Source organism: Drosophila albomicans, chromosome 3, assembly GCF_009650485.2.
Source record: "Drosophila albomicans strain 15112-1751.03 chromosome 3, ASM965048v2, whole genome shotgun sequence".
Taxonomy (NCBI): domain Eukaryota; kingdom Metazoa; phylum Arthropoda; class Insecta; order Diptera; family Drosophilidae; genus Drosophila; species Drosophila albomicans.
In genome coordinates, this window is record NC_047629.2 from 30,716,301 (window position 1) to 30,743,949 (window position 27,649).

General features: G+C 40.3%; 3 protein-coding genes and 1 non-coding gene across 9 annotated transcripts; 1 reads left to right on the forward strand and 3 right to left on the reverse strand.

Moving 5' to 3' along the window:
• The first annotated feature begins 155 nt into the window (after positions 1–155).
• LOC117572776 (fibrinogen-like protein 1) lies at positions 156–1,576 on the forward strand. The gene is made up of 2 exons (XM_034255872.2): positions 156–1,349; positions 1,405–1,576. The coding sequence occupies exons 1-2, from the start codon at positions 193–195 to the stop codon at positions 1,526–1,528; spliced, it is 1,281 nt and encodes a 426-aa protein (XP_034111763.1). The 5' UTR covers positions 156–192; the 3' UTR covers positions 1,529–1,576.
• A 690-nt stretch (positions 1,577–2,266) lies between these two features.
• On the reverse strand, positions 2,267–2,339 carry Trnaf-gaa (transfer RNA phenylalanine (anticodon GAA)). The gene has a single exon. It is a non-coding gene; the product is annotated as a tRNA-Phe (tRNA).
• A 248-nt stretch (positions 2,340–2,587) lies between these two features.
• LOC117572774 (uncharacterized) lies at positions 2,588–17,298 on the reverse strand. The gene is made up of 5 exons (XM_034255870.2): positions 16,098–17,298; positions 4,987–5,205; positions 4,496–4,840; positions 4,060–4,446; positions 2,588–4,003 (listed from the first exon to the last, which is right to left on the reverse strand). Exons 1-5 carry the CDS (start codon positions 17,034–17,036, stop codon positions 3,005–3,007), a joined length of 2,889 nt encoding a protein of 962 aa, XP_034111761.1. The 5' UTR covers positions 17,037–17,298; the 3' UTR covers positions 2,588–3,004.
• A 644-nt stretch (positions 17,299–17,942) lies between these two features.
• On the reverse strand, positions 17,943–27,545 carry LOC117572772 (nascent polypeptide-associated complex subunit alpha, muscle-specific form). 6 transcript variants are annotated; one of them, XM_034255862.2, is made up of 11 exons: positions 27,200–27,544; positions 26,947–27,141; positions 26,729–26,887; positions 26,334–26,666; positions 26,121–26,270; positions 25,767–26,042; positions 23,391–25,688; positions 22,065–23,339; positions 21,890–21,982; positions 18,600–21,829; positions 17,943–18,531 (listed from the first exon to the last, which is right to left on the reverse strand). In XM_034255862.2, the coding sequence occupies exons 1-11, from the start codon at positions 27,252–27,254 to the stop codon at positions 18,190–18,192; spliced, it is 8,406 nt and encodes a 2,801-aa protein (XP_034111753.1). In that variant the 5' UTR covers positions 27,255–27,544; the 3' UTR covers positions 17,943–18,189. The 6 variants fall into 6 exon arrangements, with proteins under 6 accessions (XP_034111753.1, XP_034111754.1, XP_034111751.1 ...); XM_034255863.2 differs by having other exon boundaries at positions 22,065–23,120; positions 23,190–25,688; XM_052003647.1 differs by having other exon boundaries at positions 18,383–18,531; positions 18,600–18,645; positions 18,771–21,829; positions 22,065–25,688; positions 27,200–27,545.
• Between the last annotated feature and the right edge of the window lie 104 nt (positions 27,546–27,649).

Here is a 27,649-nt window from a genome sequence, read left to right on the forward strand (position 1 = left end):
CTGAATCAAAATCTCAAGTGCACGTGTCACTATTGCTTGCTAACTTCTTATCATTCAAGTGCCAGAGCTGAGCTCAACTGCACTTCCTGAATAATGAATGCTATAAAAAGTGCATTTGTTTAAAGCTCGTACTTTAGTATCGCTTCAAACTGCCAGTGATTTAATTCGTTTGTGAAATTTCTATAAATAAATATGGAAAAGGAAAGCTTTTTCATTATGCTAATGCTGCTGTTAGTTATTCCATGGACCTTGCAAGGCAAGGCAGCCGTTTCTAGTGTGAAGAAAAAGGACCCAGTTAAAGATTGTGTTATAGATACGAAAAATAAAACAAACAATTGCCAAAACACAACAGCTCTTCCAATTTTTAATCAGACGGTGACACCGAAGCCCAAGTTGGCTGAATTTCAAATTGAGCAACGCAAGACAATCAGCATCACTAAAGATGATCTCAACGACCTCTTGGATGTTTACATGACCAAATTGGCAGAAAATGCTGTGGCTATAAATGAGAAAGAGCACGAAATTGATCAATTGCAATCGCTTAATAAAACTGAAGAGGATCACATGAAAAAGTATCAGGAACTGTCAGATGCTTGCAATGCTCAAAATGTATCTTTCGCTACCGTTTTAAATGAAAAGGATGCACTCATCAAGAATTTAAGAATAAATTCAAGTATTATTGAGACGAGACTGAAACGCAAGCAACATTTCATGAGTATATATAAAAAGCTAAATGCAACCAACACGGCAACAATAAGAGATCTTAAGAAAAGAGTGCTCTACTTGGAGGCAAGGCTTAAGGAAAGAAAAGATGATTTACTGGCCGATTGGGAGGCGGCAACCGACAGTTGTCTACCGCATGGAAATTCATTTGGGATACACTTGATACAATTGCCCGACTTTCGACCGTTTTTAGTGCCCTGCGATGGTTCTACTGTAGCCGGAGCTGGCTGGACGGTTATACAGCGACGATTGGATGGATCTGTGGACTTTTATCGCAACTGGGATGAGTATCGCAAAGGATTTGGCAAACTAACTGGCGAGTTCTTTATTGGTCTGGAGAAGCTGCATAGACTGACAACATTTCAACCCCACGAGCTTTACGTCTCGTTGAAACTTTTTAATGGCACCAAGCGATATGCGCTATATGAGGACTTCGTAATCGGAAGCGAGGCGGAGGGCTACGAGTTGAAATTGCTAGGTCATTATCATGGCGACGCCAGCGATGCATTGCGAACTCATGATAAAATGAAATTCTCGACTTATGATAGGGACCACGACGAGTTTACTCACATGAATTGCGCTGAACATCACCATGGTGCCTGGTGGTATGACTTCTGCTCCCGAAGGTAAGTCAAAGAAAGTAAAATACAAAATTTGATTATAAATTTGATCTACTTTTAGCAACCTCAATGGAAAGTATTTTAAGAGGCAAACCGATGATGCGCAAGGTATCTTTTGGGAACGTTGGTATAGCTACCAGTCTCTCAAGTCTGTGGAAATGTTGATACGGCCAAAGCAGTCTTAGAATAAATATAAAAGAATGGCTATCAATTCATTTTAATAAAGAAATATATATGCGTATTCATAAATATTTATAAACTGAGAGAGAACTGTCAATTAGTCGGCGCTTGTTTGATATCTACATTGAGAGATAAGCCCCTCTCTCAATCCCAATCCCGCTCACAATCTCAATCCCAATTCCATTCCCATTGCATTTGTTTTTGTTTTTGTTTATTTATCTTTGCCCATTACTTATTTGTTTGTTATTTGTTTTTGTGTGCAATTCGCTCTTCACTTTATTTGCTATTAAGTTTGTTACAGTTCATTGCATTGCGCTTGCCATTGTGCTCAATGCTGCAATTAATTTTCCGCTTTTATTGCAGCAAATTAGCGAAATCGAATTCAGTGCATTTTCCGCGCAATTCTGCGGCACACAAAAAGATATGTAACGAGAGTTTAAATAGTACATCATTTATCACTTCTAATCTCGTAAACATTTTTATTGGGTAAATCGAAAAATAGAGTATTAATAGAGTATATAAATTCTTAGAAAAAATGCGGACACCAAGCTGAAATATTTTCGAAAGAGAGGCTTGTGGATTACCACAATTGCGCCCGGGAATTCGCTCTTATGCTATTTTTAATGAACTGTAATCACAAAAAAATATGCATGACAAATCAAACTATGATCATAATAAATAAATTTAGCTAAAATATATTTGTCATATAATAATTATATTTAAAAAATTTTAAAAAAGTGACATGCCGAAACCCGGGATTGAACCGGGGACCTTTAGATCTTCAGTCTAACGCTCTCCCAACTGAGCTATTTCGGCAGATGATAATACCTGATTTAAGGTAAGATTTGGCATAAGTGCTGGACAATGGTTTTTTTTTCACCTAGAATAAATTATATTACCAGGGTAGTTCGTAGTCGAGTGTTTGGTAATAAATTAAATTTTTAATGAAATGAGCTTAAAGATTATTCGCAATCAACCGTGACAATAGCTTTCTCATCCCATAGGAAGAGCATATGTTATTTAAAGTGAAATTGAAACAAATTTGATAATACTAAAATTGTGTTTATTAATTTTAAAATTGCTACTTAATTACCTTATGAATATAAACTGAGATCGCAAATAAAAGTGTTTTGGGTTTATTGTTGCTGTTGGTCACTTAAGAGGTTATCATTTTCAATATGTGAATTGTAAATCTTATCGGTTATACGCGTACGAGTATTTCAATTGAACTCGCCAGTGGGCCATAAAACTACTTAATTTATAACATCAATTATTTAACGATGAATTAAGCGTTTGATTAGCGATTAGGCGAAGAAATACAGCAGCTGTTTATGTGAGTCAACAGTTTCTTACTGGACATGAAGTAGGGCTTAAATATAAATGTTCATAGATTGCTCTATTGATATTTGCACGTTGTGATAAGTACACGCGTTACAGTGATTAACTCTCTTTAAGTACGAGGCCAATAAATCATCTGTAGTTTATGACTCCACCTCAGCGACGACGTGTTCTTCCTCCTCCTTCTGTTCGGTGTTGTGCTCGCGTTTTCGATGCCAACGCAAACTGGCGAACTGGGCAAAGCGTTTGCCACAAGCTGCACACTTGTACTTCTTCACGGCCAAATGGAGTTCGGTGTGCTTCTTCAGATTGCCATATGTGGTAAAGGTCTTGCCACAAACGGTGCACAAATGCTTGCGTATGTTGAGATGGGCATTCATGTGATCGGTGAAGCGATTCTTCTCATAGAAACCCTTATCGCAGATGGGGCAATGGAACGTTGACTGATTGAGATGCGTGCGTCGATGGATGTCGAAGAATGACCACGTCTTAAACGACTTGCCACACAGATCACAGATGTAGGGACGTTCCCCAGTGTGTGTGCGCATGTGGATGGCCACCTCGGTGGATGTGGCAAATCGCTTGTCGCACTGCTCACAGGCATAGGGAAAGTCGCGGCGATGGCGACGAATGTGCACCGTCAGGTTGCATGGCATCTGGAATCCCTTGCCGCACAGTGTGCAAATAAATGGCTGTGTGCCATCGTGGCCAGCTCGATGCACTTTGTACTGATCACAGGTCTTGATCAGCTCATTGCACACTCCACAGCGAAAGGGACCAATGTTCTGGTCGAGATATTCCCCCAGCTTGGCATGCAGCAGTGAAATGCTGGAGGAGCCAGCGGCATTCGTTAGGATTTTCCTTTTCTGTGCTGAGAAATCTTTGCGTAACTCAAACAGCGTTTTCTCCAGCTGAGCTGACGTAGAGGAGCATTGAAATGTTGTGTTTAGCTCTTCTAGCATTTGACTCAACGCCTGATTGCGATAGGCATTGGAACGAAAGTCAGGATGATCCACATCCCACAGGGCGGGATAGTTCCGATAGATTTCCACAAACTGCAGCTGATCCTCTTGCGTGCTGAAGCTGATGCAGTTGGCGTCGATGAATTTGGTCTTCTGATTCGTCTCCACCACGCCTTTTTTCTACAAGATTATAAAACAATTAATATGAATAACTTCAATGATGAACAGACTCTTACTTTGCTGATCTTGTTGAAGATCTGCTCCTGCAGTATTTTGTGCAAAAACTCCAGCTCATCGTAGCACCAGAGCTTGGGCAGATACAATCCCTTGTGCTTGATCACCATGCGCAGTTCCTTGCGATAGCGTGTGCGCAACTTCTGGATCTCCTTGTAGCACTCCTCGCCACTCATCTCATAGTTCAACTCCTCGAGCAGCTCGGCAGAGATCTCACGATACAGTTCCTTCTTGCAGCAGTTGTTGTAGTCAAAGTGCTTGGGATTCCACAGACTCTCCTGCCGTCGAAAGGCATCAATGATGCAGCTGAGCACCTCGCGAAATTGAGGTGACTTTGTGGTCGACTCGTTGTCTGTCTCACTGGACTTTTCGCTTTCTGTCAACTCGCTCTGCAAACGCATTACTTTAGATATAGAAATGGTTTGCTTTCTGACCTACCTTAGCCTCCCTTTCAGCGCGTTTGTGTTCGATGACGCCGCGCAGAAAATGCATCTTTTCAAAGAACCAAAGTCGCGACTTGTACTTGGCGCCCAACGTGTTGAGTTTGCTCAGCTCGCGTCGATATCGTCCACGTAGTTCCTTGAGCACGGCAAAGATCTCGGCACCTGTCAGCGGTATCTGGAAGACGGCTTCAAGCGGTGCAGCCAATTCACCGTAAACACTGCGCTTGGCATTGTATTTGTAGTCGGGATGCTTGGGATTCCAGAGTTTCTCATTGCGCTCATAGGCGAGCAATAAAGAGCAGACGAATTCGCGATTACGCTCGAGTTCTCGACGCGTGCGCTGAAATGGAGAAAGAGAGCGGAGAGTGGATGAGTGGGAATACGTTAAAAAGGAGGTCGCCAATTGTGATTACATAAGTTGATGCTTGTTGACTTTATTGTTGTTGCTGTTATTGTTGTACTGTGTTCTTGTTGATGTTTGCTTACCAACTTCAAGTCAATGCTGCTGGCGACGCTGCTTGTGGGCGAAGTGGGCGGTACTGGAGTCGGTGGCGTTGCTGGCGGCGTCAGTTCCAGCACATTCTCCTCCAGCTGCTGATGCTCTTGTAATTCAAGTTGCAATTGTTGTAGTTGTTGCAGCTGCAATTGTTGTTCGTCTTCTGCAGTCTTTGCGGTTTCCGCGTCGCGCAGTTTGCGTTGCAAGGCCTGGGCAAGAACAAATAACAGAGAGAGAGAGAGAGAGGGGGGCCATAAGTAAATACATTTTGTATCTCACAGATACTACGAGCAGAAGAAACATTCAAGCTACGCGCGCACAAACAAAGCGGAGCGCACATGATCGCTTCTGTGTACACAAAAAGGGAAAGTCCCCCAGCACCCCACTCGCCCCCTCCCAATGTGTGTATATATTGTATATATACATACATGTATCAGCGGCTATTGGCCTTTGGAATTCTGCGCCGGCGTCGCCCTCGTCATCGTCATCGACTTGGCTTATCGCAAAACTATCGCGTCTTAGCTACAACTACAATATGCATAAGTGTTACGTATGTATGTACAATATTATTGTTTTGGTTTGGCGAGAAATGTCGTATTCAAAACGCACTTATAAACACATAAAGTCTTACATATATAGCACATATACATATGTACATATGTGCAGTAACTATATGTACATATATATTGTAGTACTTGGGTTTGTTTTGCTTGAGTTGTGCATGAATGAAATCTATGAATAATTCAAGGGCATATCGCGTGTGTCATACGCAAACACAATATTGTGCTTGGTGCCCTCTTCTTTCCACTTTATACATAAGATCACTCGAAGGGAGTTTTGCAATGCCCTTTATCACTGGCCCAGAACAAAGCACAAAGAATATTTGCCAAAGCACAAGAACAATGGACTCAAGAAAGGGGTGGATTGAAACAAAGTTTAAAAGACTTGCAAAGCTAGTTCAAATGCTAGCCGCAGCGATACCCTAATTTGAAAGCAGCAGTCGGGTGTAATCGGTATTTTCATAGAAATATACTGAATTGATATACTAAAAAAAAACTTAAGCTTTATAATTTAATGCACCAAATTAATATACGAAAAATTTTAAAGCATTCCAAAAGCTGAATTTCGTATATCGATATTCATTCATTCACAATCTATAAACTTAGCCTTTAAGTTTTTTATCAAAAAAATTTGCAATCAAATTTTCGAAAATCATAAAAATAATTAGCTTTGAAATTACGCATACTTCTCGTGTTTTCCGATTTGAGGAACCGGAAGTGAGCGTAACATAAACTTAATCTGCGTGCAATGAAACCAAGTATTCTCAAATATCTGTGAGATCTAGGTGTTATTCGGACAGACAGAAAGACATACATGGCTATAACATCTTATCTGCTGATGCGGATAAAGAATACATATACTTTAAGGGGTCAAAGATACCATTCTTTACAAAGTTATAATACCCTTCTATCCTTTAGGTAGCGGGTATAACAAGTTGCTCTTCAGATGGAAAAGGAACTTGCTTAGTTTCATCGCAAGTTTTACAACACAGACTGAAGTTTCAAGCTTTATTTTCAAAATTTGCCAACACTTCTTTGTTAATATAGCGTAACATTTCACAATTCGCATTTCATTTAAAGAAGACTTCCACATGCGCCCAATTGCATATGAGAAAGTAAATACTTATATACGATCGTTTGCAATCGGTATTATCCGGTTCCCACTTGTTATGCTGAGTAACAACATGCATCCACAATAGTTCAGACTTGTTTTGATTTTGGGGCCATAATCACTAATTGAAGTTGTCGATTGGGCTGCAATTGTTGACGCTCTTTTACTGTCTTGTTTTGCTCGATTTATAATAATTGTTGGCCCTTTTTTTTGTTCAGCGAATCAATAAAATTAATGATAAGGCGGCAATGGAGTCGACGACAGTTGTCAATTGAGATTGCTTGGGGAGTGCGAGTTGAAAATATGCGGGCACTCTTGTTGAGTCGAAGGTTATTTCTGCCTTCAATACGAAACTAATATTCAGATATGTGTGTATTTTTCAGAATGTGTATTTTCCAGAGAATCGATTCATAGTTATGATTCCGTCATACGCCACGCAGCTGTGCACGTAATTTCGCAATTTTCGAACCAATAAAAGGGGTTCGACTGATTAATGACGACACACATTTCTCTCGGACTTTATTGATTGCGGTGCCTTGACCTTACGCAAAAACCACACGTAATTTCTACCAACTGCTCTTCTCACCAGTTACCAGCTAATTAAACCAGCTGAAGCATTACGCACCTTGACCTCAAATGGTGTACAACTGAGGTTCTAAACGTTGCATAAAAATGCAGGAAAAAAAAAACAACGAAACGACACAAATAAACAACTACAACTATGTTATTCCACATCAAACTGAAATCCATAGAGTCCGACCACACCCCATAAAGGAAGCCAACCACACCGAACCAAAGGCCCTCAATTTTAGCGTAGCCAACTAAGCAGCAATTAAATAAAACATGTAAGAAGACTGCAGCCGAGTGAGCACGACTGTGAGATACCTGTTAATAATGTTTAGGGATATAATTTGTAGTTAAGTTTATTCCTAAATGAACAGAAAGAAGAAATAAACATCCAGAAACAAGAATATGAATCTTAAGTTTAAGAATTCTTCAATTCAAAAACTAAGCTTCTGAGGCAATAGGTTTGAAAGTTCTTCAAGGCTCGATAATTTTTCTTGTTTTTTTAACTGCTCGAATTTTAAGGATGATCAATCTATAATTGTTGTGGAATTTTGAACTTGATCAAAGAATTAAGCTTCCTGGTACTCATATAATCATAATTTAATAATTTTATCATGATTTTAGTTGTTTTTTTCTGTGTTTGTTCTTGAATAATATTCAAAATAACAATTTCACAATTCTAACTTTTAATAAACTAATAAGAACTTGCTTCCAAATAGCTAATATTTATATATATACCCATATACATATATTTAATGCTAGGAATTCATAAAGAATGTATATATGTATGTATTTATGTTTAGGGATTTATTTTACGCATAAGTTTTTATGTAGAATATATACATAACATATATACGCATATTTTATGCGTAGGATTTTATGAGCTCTGAGCTGTCTCATTCGGTTACACACTAAGCTATAATACCCTACTAACATTTGCTTAGCTGGTATATAAATTAAATGCCCCACATCCGTGCTCCCTCCCCCTGGCCAACTGGCGTTATTTAGCTTCCCCTCATTTCCTTTGACGATGTCGACCAGGTGGAAAAGCGGTGAATGTAAGCGTAAATTTGACTTGTACTCATTTAGCTGCTAGGTGCTAAGGGTGGGGCCCATTGAGCGCTTGCCAGTTGGCAGTTGGCAGTTGGACACTTGGAGTTCCAAACTGCATGCCACGTTTACTTGGAACTCACTTGGCATTGTGTATCGCATTGTGGTCAGTTTCAGCCAAATGGCTTAGCAGCTGTTTGTGTTTATTTCTGCAATTTGTGGAGCGTGCCACACACAATGGCAATGCTCTCGTCTTCACTCAGCGATGACGTTCGCGATGTGTTTCCTAGTACCTTGAGCTCTATGTGCTAAATACTCCCCTTGAGGGCCACGACACCACGACAGATTGGATACAGTCTGGTTTGGAAATTGGGTGTGGTATGAATGTAGTGTGTGTGTGAGTGTGTGTGTGTGTGTGTGTGTGTGGCAAGGCGCCTGTTTCGGGGGCTTGACCGCTTGGCCACTATTGACGGAGGCCTCTGCGTCATGACGCCGAGACTGTTTACTGAGCACGCAATTGAAATAATTGATCCAGTTAACAAAATTGCATAAAAATTCAATAAAAAAGCACTCACAACAACAAGAGCAACAACAACATTGCCAGCTGGGATGCCGCCTGGCGAGGCTTCATGGGCTCGGAATTGAAACCCGATCGCAGAACCATTTATCGAGATAGTTTTCCATTTTTATTTTTTTTATTTTCGATTTCTTTAATGGAAAGGGGTCGAAACTTGTTAGAACTGTCGAGGACAGCGCAAGGTTTGCAATATTTCGTAAAATAAAGTGAGTGAGAGGAAAATATATGGAAATTTACTTAAGGTAACATACGTACTGTGAATCTTAACCTGGTAAAAAACAAAGTAGCAAAAGAATTCCATATAAATTGATTTCGCTTTAGTCCTTTAATTAGCTAGCGGATTAGTCCTTCAAGGCAATTTTAAATGCTGTGCAAACGTGCAGAAATTACAATATTCACGCTAAGCAAAGAGAGACCCGAATAATGTATTTTTAAATGACAAGAATTTAGTACAATTTGCTCAGCAAATTGAGGAATACCCTTAAGTATTACTCGGTTGAGACAAATGGTTAAGAAAGTCAGTTGAAAACAACACAGGATAATTGAAATAGCAAAATTAACAGAGAACATTTACATATTCGTCGTGGGAAGTAGGAATTAATACTGATACTGCACAACAAATTTATGGGAGAAGAGTAAAAATTTGAATTCATTTCGCGTTTAAGGTATAAATAAGTGCTCAATTTTAATATGCTAGAGGAAGCAAATTATACAGCAACTAAAAGTGAAATGAGTGGGCAAGCAAAGAGTCATAAATTTGATAACCATTATAATTGCTCACAGAATTTATGATGAAGTAATTTTTGTTTCGTGTAAATAGACTAAAATATAGTAAAGTTGTAGAATTCAATAAAAGTTAAGCAAGCATTAGACAATTATTTTCTGCTTATAAACGGATTTATTTAAATTTTAGGTACGCATTACGAATTAATTAAAAAAGTATACATTTCTTTAAGAAACAATTATTCTGCACCTTTTTTAGAGACAAAAAGAAGTACAAAGACTCCAAGACTTATTATATATTTACAGTATTTACAGGCACATTCTAATTTAGTACATTGAATTATGTTTACTTAATAAATCTCATTGGAAAATCTATCCGATGAAATCCCTTTCTAAACGATTCATTTTCATTCTAGCTTTGGCCTTTGCTGTTGGGCTGCTCGAATGTTGTGTTATGTAACAAACACTCTGACTAACAATTTGGCAGCAAGAATTACTTTCTACTGATAAGCAGCACTCACATCGAATCGAATCGCATCGCATCGCGTCGTGGCACGCAAATCGTCAGACGGCGATATCAATATGAAAATCCAGCGAGCAGCTGTGTCATCGGGGCGTATTGTTAACAAGTCGAGTCGTATGAGTATTGAATATAGTGAGTGAATGTTGTGAATGCTTACATACTCGCATACAGTTCAGTTGTTGTTCAATTAAAAATGATTGTTTATTGCATTTGGCACTAGGAGAAACGTTGACTATGAAACTATGCGGGCAAAACGTAATCAATTCCTTTGATGATGACGACGTCGATGATGCGATTTCTTTTGGTTTCTGTGTGTGAAAAGTTTTCCTTGAATTTCTTATGTATGCCACACAAATTAATCAAAAGAAATTTGTTTAGCGGCGAAACCAATTGGTAATTATCAGATGACACAGACACAGACACAGACACAGACATAGAACCATATATCAAATCCCAGGGGCAACTGCTGAGTGACAATTAGAACGCGTTCGCTAAGCGAACAAATGAAAATGGAATGCGTGACTCGATGCGGGTGTGGGATCGATAGGGTCTGATTCCAAGTCCGAGTGCAAATAAAAGATTCATGGTAATGCCATTAATACACACGCTTAATGCCATTGTAAAGCTTTGCTTTGTAAATGGTGTCAAACTGTCGCAAACATTGCATTAAATGCTTTATTCGTTCCTGTTGAAGTTTTAAGTTGATTACCCAACCGACTGAGTTAAACTTCTTCAACAGTAGCTAAACTATAAAATATATTGCCAGTGTATATTTAACATTATTTCCGACCCACTTTTGTGTAGCACATGCGAGTTATTGGTGCCATCTGGCATGCGTAGCGCTCATTTGTATGCTATGAAAACTGGCAAAACTGCACCATTAAAACCTATAATACTCTCATGTCCACATGATAATCGTCTAGCAAACAAGCGCAAAAGGCCCCAAGACATGCAAACTGCAAAAACATCTTTGAGACGCAGCGCGACGCAAGAGATACCCTAACACAGAGTTTCAGTTATGCTAGATCTAAACAATCCAACATTCATTGAAGAATGAATTCCATTATTTTGCTAATAAAATTCATCTCTTATTCTCATTAAAAAAGATTCTTTTCGAAATGTGTTTTCTATCTTTAAGAATCGTGAATTTTTTGATTTAAAACAGAATATTAATTAAAAAGTAAAAGTCGTAAGTAATTCAATACATTGTTTCAAATTATAATAATCAAATTACTTACAAAATATATTCTCACGAATATTTTTCAGATTTTATAAGTATGTGCAGCATACCCGCTTAACACTATTCTTAGGGTATAGCCATAAAGCCCGCGGCGGTCGTAAAGTCAGGTTAAACGTCGCCAGGCTTTTGAGACACGTGTACACAACACTTTGAATATGAGCTTCCCCCATCGATCCACTCACAACAACAACAACAACAATCATTGGTAAAACTACTCAAGACACGAAATGGAAAAAAAATCAAAGATAATACGCAAAGTATTTGGTGCAATCAATTTCTACGCTAATGCTCCGTTATTAACTTCTTTCTATTCGCAATGGAAACTAAAACTATAAACAAACAATTTCGTCAGTCAGTCACAAGGCAGCCGTAATTTAATTAGACTGATTATAAAGCCAAGTCTGATAAATCAGCTGATCGATCAGGGCCCTGACACAGGCGTGGGTGAAACCAGTCAGCAAAGTCAGCAGGCCAACAAGTCTGTCTGGCCTTAAATTCAAATATGCCCCAAAGAGAATACGAGACTCAAAACAACAACAACAACAACAGCAACAGCAACAAAAAAGAGACGAGCAAGAAAACAAGTTAAACATGCTAAATAAATGCTGAATTAAACATGTTAATTATTTAATAAGTGCGGCTGATAAAAACTGAGTTATTTGCAAAGTTCTTTCGCATTTAATTTTGTTTTGTTTAATAATTATTAGAGCAGACATAAAGCGCTCACGGAAAACAATAATTAATTATCATCGACTGTTTAGATATCCTGTGTGAAGTTCTTCCGGCAAGTCAAACAGACGATTGATTAAAAGCTGAACTACTTGTTAAAACAAAGATATCAAATGGAAGCAGTGTTTAAAATTCGCTCATCAATCAGAATTATTTTGCTTTTCGATTTGCCATTATTCAAAATTATTATGACAAACATTGTACAACTTTTAAGTAAACATATTCTTTGATTTATAAAATAGAATCGACCATCAATCAGCCTTCGATACACCTTTCGATTAGATTGGAAAAAATGTAATCATATCCATAAAAATAGTCCTAGACGCTATGTCTGTGAGGTTTACAAACTCAAATTTGAGTTTAGTAACTGAAGTTTGTAACCTCAAAAAAAGCAAAATAAAAAACAAAAATGAATTAACATACAAATTAATTGTATTTCTAAAATTAAACTCGCAAATTAAAAGTGTGGAATATTAATTCAAAATATATCACACAAGTAGCAACGAACTTTTGCCACCTTTAGCCACTTGAAATTTTAGAAATCGCCTTCTAACATTTGTTTTGTGTAAAAATTAATTATTTCTTCATTCATTCAATTTTTTAATCAAAGACTTGAGTCACCGATAATGTATGAATAACACTTTAATTAAACCTCCACGTTAAGTAAGCTGGTCTAAATCGTATTCGATCATCAAATGCGATTCTTAAATGTATTAAAAGTAAAAGTTTACAATATAACATTATCGCGACTTTCGCTGCAAAACTATCATACGATTATTGCGGATCATGTTGACGTTTTCAAAGGCGTTGTTTATATGGGTTATCATATGGCGATTTGTACACTTCAACAAATGTTTCTGTTTCTGTTTCAGTTTCAGTTGGCCAATGATTTATGCTTTCCAATCGAGCCAAAGTTATTGCGATAGCCGTCTTTATGACGGGTGCTCTAAAAATACCAATTTGCCGGTGTTTAAATGTACATTAAAACCTCCTTAGGCCCATGACGGAACTGTGCCTCGATCGCGCCTTATCTCTCTCCAGCCGTCGGACAAAATTCGAAATTATTTTATTGCCCGCAACCTGCAGTTGAAGTGGGTGTGAGAGATGTTCCACACCTGATACGGATTGGAAATTCTGGATTGTAAATCGGGATAGGAATTTGGGATTGAATTAACCTGACTTGCAATTCGATCTAGGCAGCTGCATGGAATTCAACCATGAGATACGAGATGGGGTGAGATACACAATGGGAATATCAATAACTGTTGGCGCAACTCTCGCACCATTTTGCCGCCTAATCGATGCTTAGATAATTTGCCTGCTTGTTTACTTTCTGGGTTTATAGATAATAGCAGCAACGTGAACGTGAACAGTCGAATGCCAACACTACCAGACTTGCCCATATTGATAACAAGTAAAAAAAGAATGTCAAAGACGCTGCTCGACAACGAGATACCCTCGAAGTTTGGAAAATGACTTAAAAGCAATAGATTCAGGCGAAATAAACACAAAGTTTAAATTCCACCTGACGTTAGATGGCGCCAGTGTGGCCTCTCCTTTACTTGTCTCCTTATGGGGGGAATAGTTCCGTGGTTTTAATTTATTCACCCGGGCAATATTTAATAATACTTGTATGATAATAATAACACTTGTATAATAGAACAGATGTCCCAGCACAGATACAAATAATTACTTTCACCCATTCCTTATACCCTCCCATGTTTTTCCACAATTTATGTGTAGGGTATGATAAAAGTTCCTCGACACAGAAATGTCTATTACGCGTAATATATATTGAAATGTTGTCGGTTGTGTCTGGGACAGTATCAGCAATTGTACTTCCATGAGTTCTGTTATTCTGATATCGATATTGGATTGGGTTCAGTTGTGTTCGGTTCAGTTCAGGGAGGAGTTAAGCGATAATACTACATGGGTGGTACGTGAATGCGAGAGAGCATGCATATAAATAGTAAATAATCATAATATGCTAATGGCCAAGCGCATTAAATGAACGTGTCTCTGACGTCAGCAGTGAGAATAAAGGTTACATTGAATACCAATCAACGAACATAAAAAAATGAAACCATAAATAATCGAACTGATAGTAAATTGTCTTTCTTTGTTAAACTCGAGTGTTCAGCGTAACGTCCGGAATTCTACAAGCTGCCCCCACAATATATTGTACTGCAGTTTTTCCAGGCCACATCAAAATTCAATTTTGGCACCGCCAATTTTGAGCGCATAAAATTAAATATTTATATGCGCTCACACTGCCGCACTCATTTTCACAAATCAACTCGTAAAACAATCGTAAAATTTTCGGTAGCCTTCAGAATGACTATATATGTAGATAGACGTATCTATAGAAATGTATATTCTGTAGACATGCGAATAGCATGTCCACTGTTTGGGTCGCCTGTTCACTACTACTAAACATCACCACATCATTAGCTCAAAAAGTATTTATAATTTGCATTCGAATGGAATTCAATTCCAGCAAACATCAACAAACAATTGTGCAAACATTTGAAAGTCGAATATTGAATGCTCTCGCTACTATAAACATTCTAATTTAACCGAAATAAACTCTTAAAACGATATGTTTTCAAGATCTGATCATATATCAGTTTAAATAAAAGAATTCGAAACTGTCGCAATTGTTAAAAACTTGTCAAACAATTCATTTCATAAAAGTATTATATATGCACGTTTTTTGTCAGCTTACTTAAGTGTTTAATTGACTATTCGATAAACAACAAGATCTAGTATATACTTTTTGCTCGAGATAAACAAAAAAATCGAAAAAAAACATTCGAATGTTTTTGTCCCAAATTTGAGACTTTTTTCCACGCTTCTGTTGAACTCATATTTCTTTTTATTTTATTCTCAGTTTTGTTGTTAGCACATAAATTATTATGTGCTTGCTTTGAAAAAAACAAATGTTTTTGTTGTTGCTGGCAGCAAATATATTTTCCCAACGACCAAAGAAAAATAAAGCAACAAAATTTTAAATTGAAAATTAAACGAATCCAAAACAAGTGGAAAACCAAAAAAAAAAATTGCGTCGCGTTGCCAGCAAATATAAATAGCGTGATTTCTCTTGGAGCTGATGAACTGTCTGGCCTGGTCGCTACCTTCTCATGTCACTCTCCTCATGCCCCCTTCCCCCGTTGCTAACGTTGTGACCACCTTTGGCTTTGGCCTGTGCATCTGGACAGTAGCCTCCCCCGATTTTTTGTATATCGGGATTAGCGGGCAGCGGACGTAGACATAAATAACGCAAATAAAACATTGTAACCTGCAAACGACTGAATGTATACCCTGTAGCATTTTTAATTTGCTACAAATTATTTGAGAAATTTCTAGAACTGACGAAATGCAATTTAAAAATTTCTCGTCGCTTTAATTATGCACATATGTATATAAATTTAAGTATTTCATTTACTTTTCGTTTTTGAAATCTGTTTGACACTCATTTAATTTCTTTTGAATAAATGAAATTCATAATTGAAAAAAAAGAGCACATACCTATATATCTTATATTACCCAAAAGTTAACTATTTTATTGTTACACCTAATGAAAATATATAATTATGTTCATTTATCAAAATTAGTTTTTTGTTTTTACCAACAAAATACCTTCTCTACAAATAAATTGTTGTAGCCTGAGCATACCCAATGATCTGCATGGAGATGCAGGGTATCGAAAAAATGCGACACAATTTTTAGTATTTTGCTGCCATCCGCTGCGAGCGCTGGTAATGCGCCGTTATTTTGAAGGTCGTGTGGCCACAGTTGGGCTTATTGACAAAGGGCCAAAAGAACAACGGAAGAACGGAAACCCCTTTTTTGCATTACGGAATCGCATAAAAAAGGGAAAACAACGTTAACAACATCAGCTTCGACAGCAGAAGCAAAAGCAGCAGTAGCAGCAAAATTGCGAAATGCCAGATAGACATGGAGGAGGTGTGGTGAGACGAGGGAGTGGAAAGTGGGGGTCAAGAATCAACGATTAACTTACCACGCGTCGCGTTTCGTAGCGCGGCGGCGTTGCAGAAGAGACAGCAACATTATGGGCGCCTCTGGAGCATGCCTCCAGCGTTGACTGTGCTTGTGTGTGTTGTTGTTGTTGTTGTTGTTGTTGTATATGTGTGTGCAGAGGTGTTGTCGTTGTATGTGTTGTGTGCTGTACTGTGTTTGCCTCATGCAACATTTCAAATGGATCCATTGAGTGCAGCAATCGTGGACTCTGCTGCTCGTCACTCGAAATGTCAGCCGATGGCGGCGGCGAGGGTGGCAATGGATTTTCCATAACATAAACGAAGTCTATTTCGGCTGGCATCGTCGTCGTCGTCGTTGAGGTCGCGTTCGCAGTTGTTGTTCCTGCGTTGCTTAGCTGCATGAGGGTCGTCACATTGCTGTTGTTGTTGTTGTTGCTATTGTTGTTGCCTCCTGGTGTCTGTGGTGTAGTCTGTACAATGCCCGCCAAGTCTAAGCCCATGTCCACGTCCAACAACCCCACTGTGGCGTCTGTCGACCCCATTGTACCCATTGTATCAGTCCAGTTGGATTTCTTCATACGTTTATCGAGGCGCGCATTTGCTGTGGCCGCTGGCTCAACTACATCGCTGTCCATGTGCATGTCCATTAGCATTAGATTGAAATCGGTTTGCGTTGTTTGCTCGATTTTGGTATCGGCCACTTCGTAGCGGCGACGCATGTCCTGCATGTGATGGCCACGAATGTGATCGATGAAGACCGAGAACTGCAGACAAATGGCCGGACAAAAGGCGCAATTGAAGCCAAAGCATTGCACGTCTGGTGATGTTGTGATTTCCCCGCACTTATGAAAATATGCATAGTCCTCGAGCTGCCAGTGAAACGATTGTGGCGGCAATAATGCCTCCAGCTCCACGGCGGGTTGTAGTGTCAAAATTGAGTTTGTGATTTCAACGGCCATAGCACAAGAGACAAGCTTTCAAGCGGTCCTTTAAGGAATCGCTCACTTCTCCAACTGCTCAAGTATCTTTATATTACTCGCACTCGCGTATGTCTTTACTTATGTACATATATCGCGTTTATTTATTTATTTATTGTTGTGTTGCGCGCCCACCGACAAACGACAAAACAAAACAAATCGAAATCGAAATCAGCGACAAGTGCGACAAGAAACGATACGGATACCACTCAAAAGAAATGCGTTGCAAACAGCCGGCAAACGAAAACTGTTGTTGTTCTCCCATGTTCTCTTGCTTATAAGAACGCCGAAATCATGCACCAACACACATACGAGGTGACACCATGCGCAGCAAGCGACTTAGCCGCTCTCTGAGAATAGCCAGAGTGAGAGTATGTGACGTAGCAGGAACTTTATTTCAAATGTGTCAACCAAATCTTATTATGTATGGATTTTATAATAATATATTAAATATTTTATAACATTTTATTTATAGTGACTTTTAAAATAGTTATGTTTTAGACATGTGCGCAGCCCTGGTTTAATGAGAATGTAGTCTTCGCTAAAAGAGCACCCTGCGCCGCTATGATCATCGCATGCTACACAAAAAATAAAATATTTCATCAATTTACCGCACTTATCCCTTGCAGGTTTCCCTTTTTGATTTATACTGAATAACACTTATTTAATGATAGAAAATATACACTTGATTCCATTTGTGCGTTATCTATGTGTATAGCGCTGCCAACCTGTTGTTAAATTACGCGCGCAAATTTGAATACTAGCATTCAATAATCACTGGTCATAAATCAATGTGTCAAAACAATGCCCCCAATGTAGCTAACAACTCAATAGCATTAAAAGTAATTTCTCTATTTCCTCAGTGCAAAAACTTTAAATAGTAAGAAGTCGCTTTTTTAGCGTATTACATTTTTATTCAAAAAATAACGCCAATTCGAGAACATATAAAAAAAAAATTCTTCATTATTCACATAACATATTTTATATCTCTTATGACGTTTCCTTTTTTATAATTTTAGCATAACACTCCTCTCTGTGTTTGGTTGTCTCCATAAAAATCAGCCAATAAATATTGAGCTAAAGGGTAATCGTAAAGTAACTTAAAATACTTTTTTGTCCATGGTGAAATTAGATTTTAAGCTAAGATTTCAACATCATCAATCTCGCCCTTGATCTCTGCATCCTCCGGCACGCCAACGCCATCTGGCAAGATGCATTCCTCCGGCTGTGACAGCACTTGGTTGACGATGTATAGATTATGATTAGAGGCACCCACATTAGTTGATGCTGCATGTTGTGTACTTGATGGCGTTGCATTTTCGAGAGTCCTCTGAGGCATCTGCAATTTGTTTGCTGTCCGTGAATATGTTTTCTGTCTGGAAGATGGCTGGAAAGACACCGTATTGCCAGAAGACACTCTCTTAGACAGACGACTAGGTCCACCTCCAGCTCCAGCTGCTGCTGTCGGCGCAGATGGCTGAAATTTTTGAAATGGATCGATTAACCACATTGCATCATTGAGGTTTGGTTGAAATTCTAGCTTACCTTAATGCTGGCTGCTGTTGGTGGCGTTTGTTGTTGCTGAGGATTCCTGGGAGTAGAAGATGGTGAGACCAGCGAATGTCTTGGTTTTTTATATTCATAACCAATGACGTTTCTAGACTGATCGTAAATGGCTCGACTATAATTATGTGCTGGATCACCAGGTTGACTTACCACCTCAGCTGCAACCGCTGAGCTTGAAGGCTTCTTACTGCCACTGGTTACCTGTGGGGTGGCAGCTGGTGTCGATGCTAGCGTAACAGGAGGGCGCAGATTTGAAATTGGCACTGAGACATTATCCACAATTGCATTTAGATGATAGCCATAGTTCTCCAACAGCTTAGTGCCCACTTCCACGTCAATTGGCTGCAAGGTGCTTTTCCTCACAAAATTTTCAACGACGCGTTGGCGTTCCAACACCGTCATCGATATGACAGACTTCGTTATATTTTGAAGCATTAGATCAAAGAGTTGGATGCGTGTCTGTAGCTCCACTCGCTGTTTGTCCCCTGGACAAATGGGTGGCATATGCAAAAGATTTGCTAAGGGATCGACAGCAGCAGTTGAAGGCGTATTTACAACAGGTGGTGAGCTGGACACATTTGGTGCAACGGCTGCAGCGGTGGGATTCGTTTTCTTGGTCAAGATGGCACTACGCGGCAGCGAGAGCGAAAGGGGTTTAGTCAAGCGTTCAATGAGACCAGAGGCTGGAGATGAAGCTGCAGCTGGTGATGGAGCCGGCTTGGGAGCGCTGGTAGCAATAGGAGCAAGAGCAGGCACGGCAGCGGGTGCAAGAACAGGTCCGGGAGGTGCAGAGGGGACAACAGGCGGTGCTGCAACAGCAACTGGTTCTGATATTTGCACGGATTGCACCACACACGGCTGTCCCTCCTTGCCCGCCATCTGCTCAAGCTTGGCGCGCACCTTTTGCGGTATGTTCTTATCCTGCTTCGAGAAGATCTTTGTTGAGATGACCATGTACTGCGGCAACTCCAGCACGGGCACTTCGGCCTTATGATGCAAGCGTGTCGGATCAATGGCCTGCATTGGCCCATTTAAATTGGGGCAACAAAAATCCAATCCCACCTGTCCGTAGGAGCGCTTATAGCGTGAAGGATACAAAAATGAAAACATTTTCGTTGTGCCAAATGTGGACACATCATCAGTGGAGCTGCTCGCGGAGGGCACTTCTGCTACGCTGCCACTGCTATTCACAACATTGTCGTTGTTGTGCGCCGGCATCGTTATTGGGATGGAAGAGCTGCTCACTGGCGTCACTGGATCACTAACTGTACGTGGTATGGGCGCGACCACTTGCAGGGGAGCTTCTAGACGATCAACTGGCAGTAAGCGTATCACTTCTTGCAGCTGCTGCTCCTCCACTGTTTCTTCCTCTGTCTTGACTTCCACCAGAGGCAGCGGCAAAACATTTGTAGACAAATTTGGCTGGCGATGCAATGCTGGTAAAGAAGGCGGCACTGTTGGTAAGGAAGGCGGCAATGTTGGTAAAGAAGAGGCTGCAGACAACAATTGGGGCAAAACTGGAGGTGCTGCTATCGTCGCATGTGTTGCCTCGACTGGGGCAGTTGCTGGTGTGGCAATCGCTTGTGAAGGTGTCTCCATTTGTTGCAGCTGTTTTTCAATTGTTGCTTGCTGTTGCTTCATCCAGTTGTTAACCACTCGACGATTGAGACGCACTCGACAACGACGTGCTTTTCGAAACGCTGGCAGTTTGACAATAGGCTTCGCTCGAAGGGGAAGAGGCTGAAGAGCAGAAGGCTGCATCACACTCTGGCTGACAGACGATGCAGCTGTAATGCGCACAGGGAAGGCAATTGATGTCGTCGATGGTTTCTCCGGTTGTTGCTTGGCACGCTTAACTATTGGAGCCTCTGCTCCAGATACAGCTGGAAGCTTTCGCTTGCGTCCTTGGGGCTTCTCATGCTGCTGCTGCTGCTGTTGCTGCTTTTGCTTCTTTGGTGGCTGTGTCTGCTCCACTAGATGTAGCCGATTAGTTTGCAGCTCCTTTTGTATCTTCTCCTGCTGTAGCTGTTGCAGCCGCTGCTGGTGCTTCAATGCTTGCTGAGTCACATCAGTGGTCACTTTCTGACCCTTCTTCGGCTGTCGTTGCGGTTCGCTACTTGTTGCCTGCGAGATTGTGGACGCTTTGGGAGCACGAGGAGTGCGCTTGGTGCGATCGCCAGATGATTCTCGGGAGGTTGAGGTGACGACACGATCAACAGATGATTCAGCTAGAGAACGAGCCACACTTAAGTCGCGCTTTTGGGGCGGTTTTTTTGGCATACGTTTCGCTGGTCCTTTAACTAGTTCAACTGCAGCTGGGGATAAAGCTGGTGAAGATGTTGATCTTGCTGGTCCAGCTGTTGCTTTTTCTAGCTGCTGTCGTACTTCCTCAAAATCTTTAGTGTTGGCTTTGCCAACCGATTTTTTGGGTTCCTTTTGCAGTGGGCGCTTCTTTTCTTGTTTTGCAATAGTCAAAGTTGCTGCAGCTGCTGCCAGATTTGCTTGACTACTAGTGGAGGGTTCAGTAGGCAGTGGAGCCGCATCAAATATTTTGCTAAGCATTGATTTTCGTTGCGGCTTTTCAGCCTTCTTCTTTGTTTCAATTTGCGGCAAAGACTTTTTGCCGAGCAATGGCAATGTTGCGCTCTTTTCCACCAGTGGCACAACTGTCTTCACAGGCTGAATACTTCGCTTATCTGCCTCCGATTTGCGTGGCTTATTTGCCGGCAAGGATTTGCCATCACCCTTACTTACTGTTGACGATTGCATCGCCTTTGACAACATCTTCTTGACAGTCTCCGCCTGTGTCAGTTTCTTTTTGGGTTGTGTAATGGCGTCTGGCACCACAGATACAGATATGTTGATTCCACTGGAGGTTGCTGCAGGAGATGTTGATGCAACGCGTTTGAAAGGCTCATTGGATGTGCCAACAGTAGTCTTGGTAATAACTACAGAGCTGCTTAACGTGGGTGTCTCATCGCCACCCAGAAACGATGATAATGTGGATTTCGAAGGCGATGTGAACGCTTCTGGTTTCGTGTTCAGCACAGGAGACACTTTCTTTGGAGAAACAAATGATGAGCCTTTTACTTGATGCAAAGCAGTTGCCGGAGATGACTTTGGTTTGTCTCTCGCTTTAATTTCCACCTTGCGACGTTTCTCTGCAGGGGGCGTGCTCTGCTCATAAGCATTAAACGGTCTTCGCATAACTATGGATTTGAAAAATAACTAAATATTCCACAACATGTTTACTTCGTTGATTAACTAACCTGATTTTCCAGTAGATACTTCGCTATGTGATATAGTGGGCGGTGCCATTATTGTCTTCGCTTGCATCAAATGCTTCGTCTTTGAACCACCTACTGAAGAAAAAAAAAGTTATTATTAGAGATCGTGTGGAATTGCTTCATGGAGAGATATTATATGATAGTAATAGCTATTAACCATCTGACTGGGAGACATCCGTTTGCGTGGAGCTCACACCATCATCGTTGTGGTCATGGACACCTGTTGTTTCCGTTACATTTGATTGATCAATTTGATCAGCTTCTGATTCCTTCATTTCAAGTTGATCTAATTCGGTTGTTTCCATCTCGGACTGAAGTGCATCTTGAACATTTGATTCGAGTTTTTTCTCATCAGTGGCGTCTTCAAATTGAGTTGTAATCATATCCTCATTGTTATCAAGCTGTTGATCTATTAATTGCATTTGAGTTGTCTGCACATCTAACTCCATAGATTCAATGTCATCCTGTAATAGATTGTTCAACAAATTCTGCTCCAGCTGAGTTGCAATAAGAGCTTCTTTAGTTTCTGCATCCAATTTATCAGCTTTTGATGTGCCCTCACTAACGGCCTGTGAATTGTCAGTTCTATTAGCCATGTTGTCCTCCTGTTGCTCTAGGTTGAACATAATTTTTGATTTTTTCATCAAGACTCGCAACTTGCGCCCCGAATTTGTTGAGGAGTTGGTGCTTGGCGTGCTGGCAACCGATGAGCCAAAATTAACTGGGGTAGCTTTGCCATCGAGAAGCTGTGCTGCAGTTGCAGTCTCTACCGGGGTCTTGCTTTCTTTGACAGCTGCTCGTCGATTCTTGGGTCCTATTCGTGGCTTAGTTTTTGATTTCGCAATTTGAGAATCAACCAACAAAGTTGTTGTTTCTTTCGATGAGTTATTTTCACGATCTTTGGATTTCGTAGCTGCACGACTAGCTGACGCTTTGCGACCCTGTACTCTTTTGTCCTGCTCCTTACCCGTATTTGGTGCGGTTTCCTTTTCTCTTGATTTAAACCGTTGCGCTGCTGCTGGTGTACCTGCTCTGGAACGCGTCGTTCTACCTTCAGACTCTTGAATGTCAGTAATTTCTTTGGGCTTCAATTGTTTCATCATCGAGTCACTGGCGGTAGCAACTTGTGTGCCCTGCAAGTTCTTGACTAGTTCATCGGTTTCGCTGATCTGATTTTTCTCTTCTGGTAAGATGTTACTTTCTGCGATATTTTCTACGACAAATTTCAAATCTGTTAAAATATTGACAACTTTCAGGTTTTCTGCAGCATTTTGAGACATACCGAGGTGCCTATCGCTTGACAACAGAATGTCAGCTTTTTTTGGTTGCCTCTTGATAATCAACGTTTTTCGATTCTTTTTGCCAGATGTCACTTTGCTTGCAACATTTTCTTGAAAATCAATCGATTCTAGATTTTCACTGGGAGTTTTACCTGTTGTCTGTTCTTGAGATGTTGAGGGCAAATCTAAAGGAATTGGCTTACCGCTAACATCCAAATTGGATTCTGAGACTTCACTTTTTGTTTCCTTCGATGTTGACTTGACACTTTTCGATTTTCGCTTCGTTTGAAGGGCTTTGTTTTCTGTTGCAGAATTCTCATTACTGCTATTTGGTTCAGGAGATTCTATATTAGTTTGGCTATCGTTTAATGGCTGTCCTTCAGTTGCGGATGTTGTTTGAGGTACTGTTTTAATATCCTCGTTATTGGAATCCAAAGTGAAATCATTTAATTGATTTTCTGCCGGCATTTCTACTTTCCGCTTTCGAAAGCGTCCTTTCTTATTTCGAGATAAATTATTCTTCTGTTTATCAGTTGTGTTCGTCACTGGTTTTAAACTCGTTTCAGACTTCTTTTGCTTGGAGTTGCTCCGCTTGTGTTCCGTTGCGCTATCCCCAGAATCAACTTTGGTATCTTTGTTTTCTGCATCAAATTTATGGTCTTTGCTTTCAGTCAACATAGGACTTTCGCCAGCGGACAAATCGATTTCGCCTTTGGTAGTGCGTTTGCCACTGCGACTCCTGCGACCTGTTATGGTTTTGGAGCCATCTGAGCATTCCTTTTCGCACGTAGTAATCGCCTTGGAAGCAGTTTCAATATCTTGTGTTGGCAAATTGTCAGCACAAAGTTCTGCTGCACCTAGATCTTCTGGAGCATTGGAAACTTCAGTTAAATTTCCTTCGTTACCTTGTGGTGTTATCAGCTGATTAACATCGTCCGTAACTTCCTGTTCGGATCTAATAATGACTTCCTCTACAATCTGATCTAACGATTCTCCTTCGCAAATTTTCGCCATTTCTTTAACTAATTCATCAGCCTCATGCATTTCGTTCAGCTCAACCTCCTCATGCGATTTTTCCATATTTTCTTCTGTCAGCTCAATGTTAGCACCCACATCAACTTGCTGCTCAGTTTCTTCAATAATTTTCGATGATTCTTCATTAATTGTATCCTTTGAAGTAATTTCTGGTACCTCTGACATTTTAATCTCCTCATTAATTGATGTGACAGTTTCAATTGGTTCTTGTACGTCACCCGTTTCCTTATCGCATTCATTAACACTATTAATTGTTGCCATTTCTAAAATATTAACAACTTCCTCCATAGTATTTTCGGTTTCCTGTAAATTCTCCAAATTTTCCTTTGCGATGGCGACAATTTCTGATTTGCTATTGTCATTGGTATCTTTTAACTCTGTTTGCATTTCAGATCCCCTAATTAAATTCTCCATCACTGTAATGCTTTCAATTGCTGCTGTTAGGTTTTCCTCTGTTTTTCGAGTTTTTGAACTATTTTGATTTTTATCTGATCCAATAGAATTACAAATCTTTTCCTTGTCAGTTGTATCCACTTGTAATATTTCAATTTCTTGGGTTGCTTTTCCAAAATTGCTATTTTCATTTGTTACAACGATTTTATTTTCAGCATCCTTATGTTTCGGAAGTTCAGGAGAGACTGGTAGTTTTGATCGGCTCTTATCTATTCTTTTCTTTTTACGTGGCCTGCCTGGTTTCCTTTTTACTGGAGTTAACTCCAGTACCGCTTTCGAAGGTTGCAATTTTTCTTCCACAGGCTCCGTAACTGTCATCAATACGGGTTCCAATACTGTCGTTAATACTGGTTCCATTACGTTTGCTGGTACTGGCTCCGTAATCGTTTTCAGTATTGGCTCTATAACTGTCGTTGGTTCTGGTTCTGTAACTGGATCCGATGCTTTCATCAGTACTGGCTCCGGAGCTGACTCCAGCACTGACACTGGTTCTACAACATGTGTGTTATTTTTGCAGCCCTCTCTTATGTCGAGATCATTTTTGTCTGATTGTTTCTTTGGCGTCAGCGAAATAACTGACTTTTGCTCCTCCGTGGTGTCAGTTCGCTTCTTGGGTGGTCTTCCTCGCTTGCCTTTAGGAAACGGACCCTCGCTTATAGCGCGTCGCAGGTTCGTTCTACCTATGACTGCCTTATCCAAAGCTTCGTTCGAATAAGTGAGCTTGCGCACATGACTGACGAAGAATGATGAGCTTGTTGGTTGAGAGATCGATTTACTACGCGGCTTAGACCCGGAACGTTTCTCGAACTCAATGGAGCGCTCAGCATCTATGCTGCTGATCTGTTCGGCCAAATTAAGACTGAGGCGCTCCAATGTTTCATAGGTGAGATTATTGTCCACATAATCGGCAGGTGGCAAATTGTGCGAGTCGTCGCCGCCGCCGCCTTCGTCGTCGAAAAGACGACGTGGGTTTGTGATTGTGCTGCTCAAGGCTACTTCAAGTTGTTGCTCTCCTGCGAATGATTAAAGCGGAATATAATTGATAAGTGTGCCAGAGATAAATTGTGTAAACGGCATTTGGCTAAACTTACCCCCGGCCATCGATTGGCCGATGTTTCCCGTGGAGGAGTCATTAACCTGTTGTGAGTCTGATTGATTTTGTTCATTGGCATACGATTTTTTTGTGGGAGAACGCGAGTGTTTGTGTCTTGAAGGCGGCGTTTCAGCGTCACTTAGATTATCTAAATACACTTTCAGACGCTCATTTTTGCCAATTGGCGTTAGTGGCTGCTGGTCACGCTCATGGTGTTGACGCGACTCCGGCGCTTGCTGGCTCTCGTCGTCGGAAACAACAGGTGACACAGTTTCTACACGGTTTGTGTGACGCACATTATAAATATATCAGAGGGTTGGCAGTATCAACTAATCGTTAAACACTAACTTACCCGCCACAGATGGTGTTGCGCTCGTGTCCGTTGATATGTCAATAATTTGTTTCGAGTCATCTTCCTCGTCGGAATCGTCATAACCGTAAAAATCCGATTCATATACATATGAAGAATCGCTATCCGAGTCGCAGGGTAAGTCTTGTAGATCTACAAATATATATACAAAACTATTCAAATTAATAGAACTTTAATAGAAGAATCCTAACGTACGCAGTGGATCCTCTTTGGGTTCATGTTTGGATGGCTTCAAGTCAGGTTTCTGTGCTTCAATTATGGTTACAGGTTTCTTGGTTTTATTGTCCTGCAGCTGATGGTTCGACGAGCTGCTGCTGCTGCTATTGCCATTAATGTTTAAGCCAGCAGCTCTTGCATTAAAAGGTGGCGAGGAGGCACTATGACTTTGCCCATATGTTTTCAGCACTTTATCAGGACTTTTCGATTTGACGGCACTTGTGACTTTGTGCAGACTTTGTGATTTTCTTGAACTACTGCTGCTTGCCTTCGACAACAGCAGTTTGTGATTGGAACCCATCAACACCTCACCTAAGATTGGAGAATCAATTGTATTGAAAGAGATGTTAATGAATGTTCTTTGCATCACATACCCAAATCATCTAAAGAGTCAAATGATTCTAATCGACCGCGTCTTTTGCTCCCATGGGCTTTGTGGGTTTGTCGATTAAACAATGCATCCAGAGCATCGTTGGAACCGCTTGACGATGAACTTGAATTATGTCGAGATCTATCCTTGACGTTTGTACTACCTATTTAGAAATAATTGGTATTAGTAATTCAATTGTAGAAATGCGAAAAATGTACATACTTTCATTAAGTAGCTCGTCCTCCATAAACTTGTCATCGAAAAGTTTTTGAAATATATCCGGATCGATGGAGGACGAACCACTGGTGTCCGATGAGATGCGTCTACCTTGCGAACGCGAAAGAGACGCTGATGAGCCCGCTTGGTTGTTTAATGACGCCGTCGTTGTCGTTGGCGTATCGCTGTTTGTGTTGATGCCTGCACCATAACAATGAAATTAGTAATTCCACACAGCTCACACATGCAAATAACATACCAGGCAACACCAAGTCTTTGTACTCATCGAGATATTCTATTTCTATATTCTCCATATCATTTAATTCATTAATATTTTAGTTAAGATTATTATTTTTTTTTTTGCAATGGCTTTAGTTCTTATAATAGGTTGGCGTCGTTCTCAGGATTAAATATCACGTTTAGCACCATAACAACGGTGCAACTAATTACGCATATGATGCACGTAAAACTGATGTAAATGTTTACATATGTAGCGGCTATATTACTCCTAATATACACCATACAATTGTAAATTAAATAAAAACTTCGCAAAAGCCGCAATACGAAAACTATAATTGATACAAAATACAATGTGGCCGCAACTGAGATTGCCAAATATGCTAATGAATAATCGGGAAAAATACTAACCAAAATTCCCTAATAATTCCAATTAAAACATTTGAAAAATCGGATATATATGGAATATTTG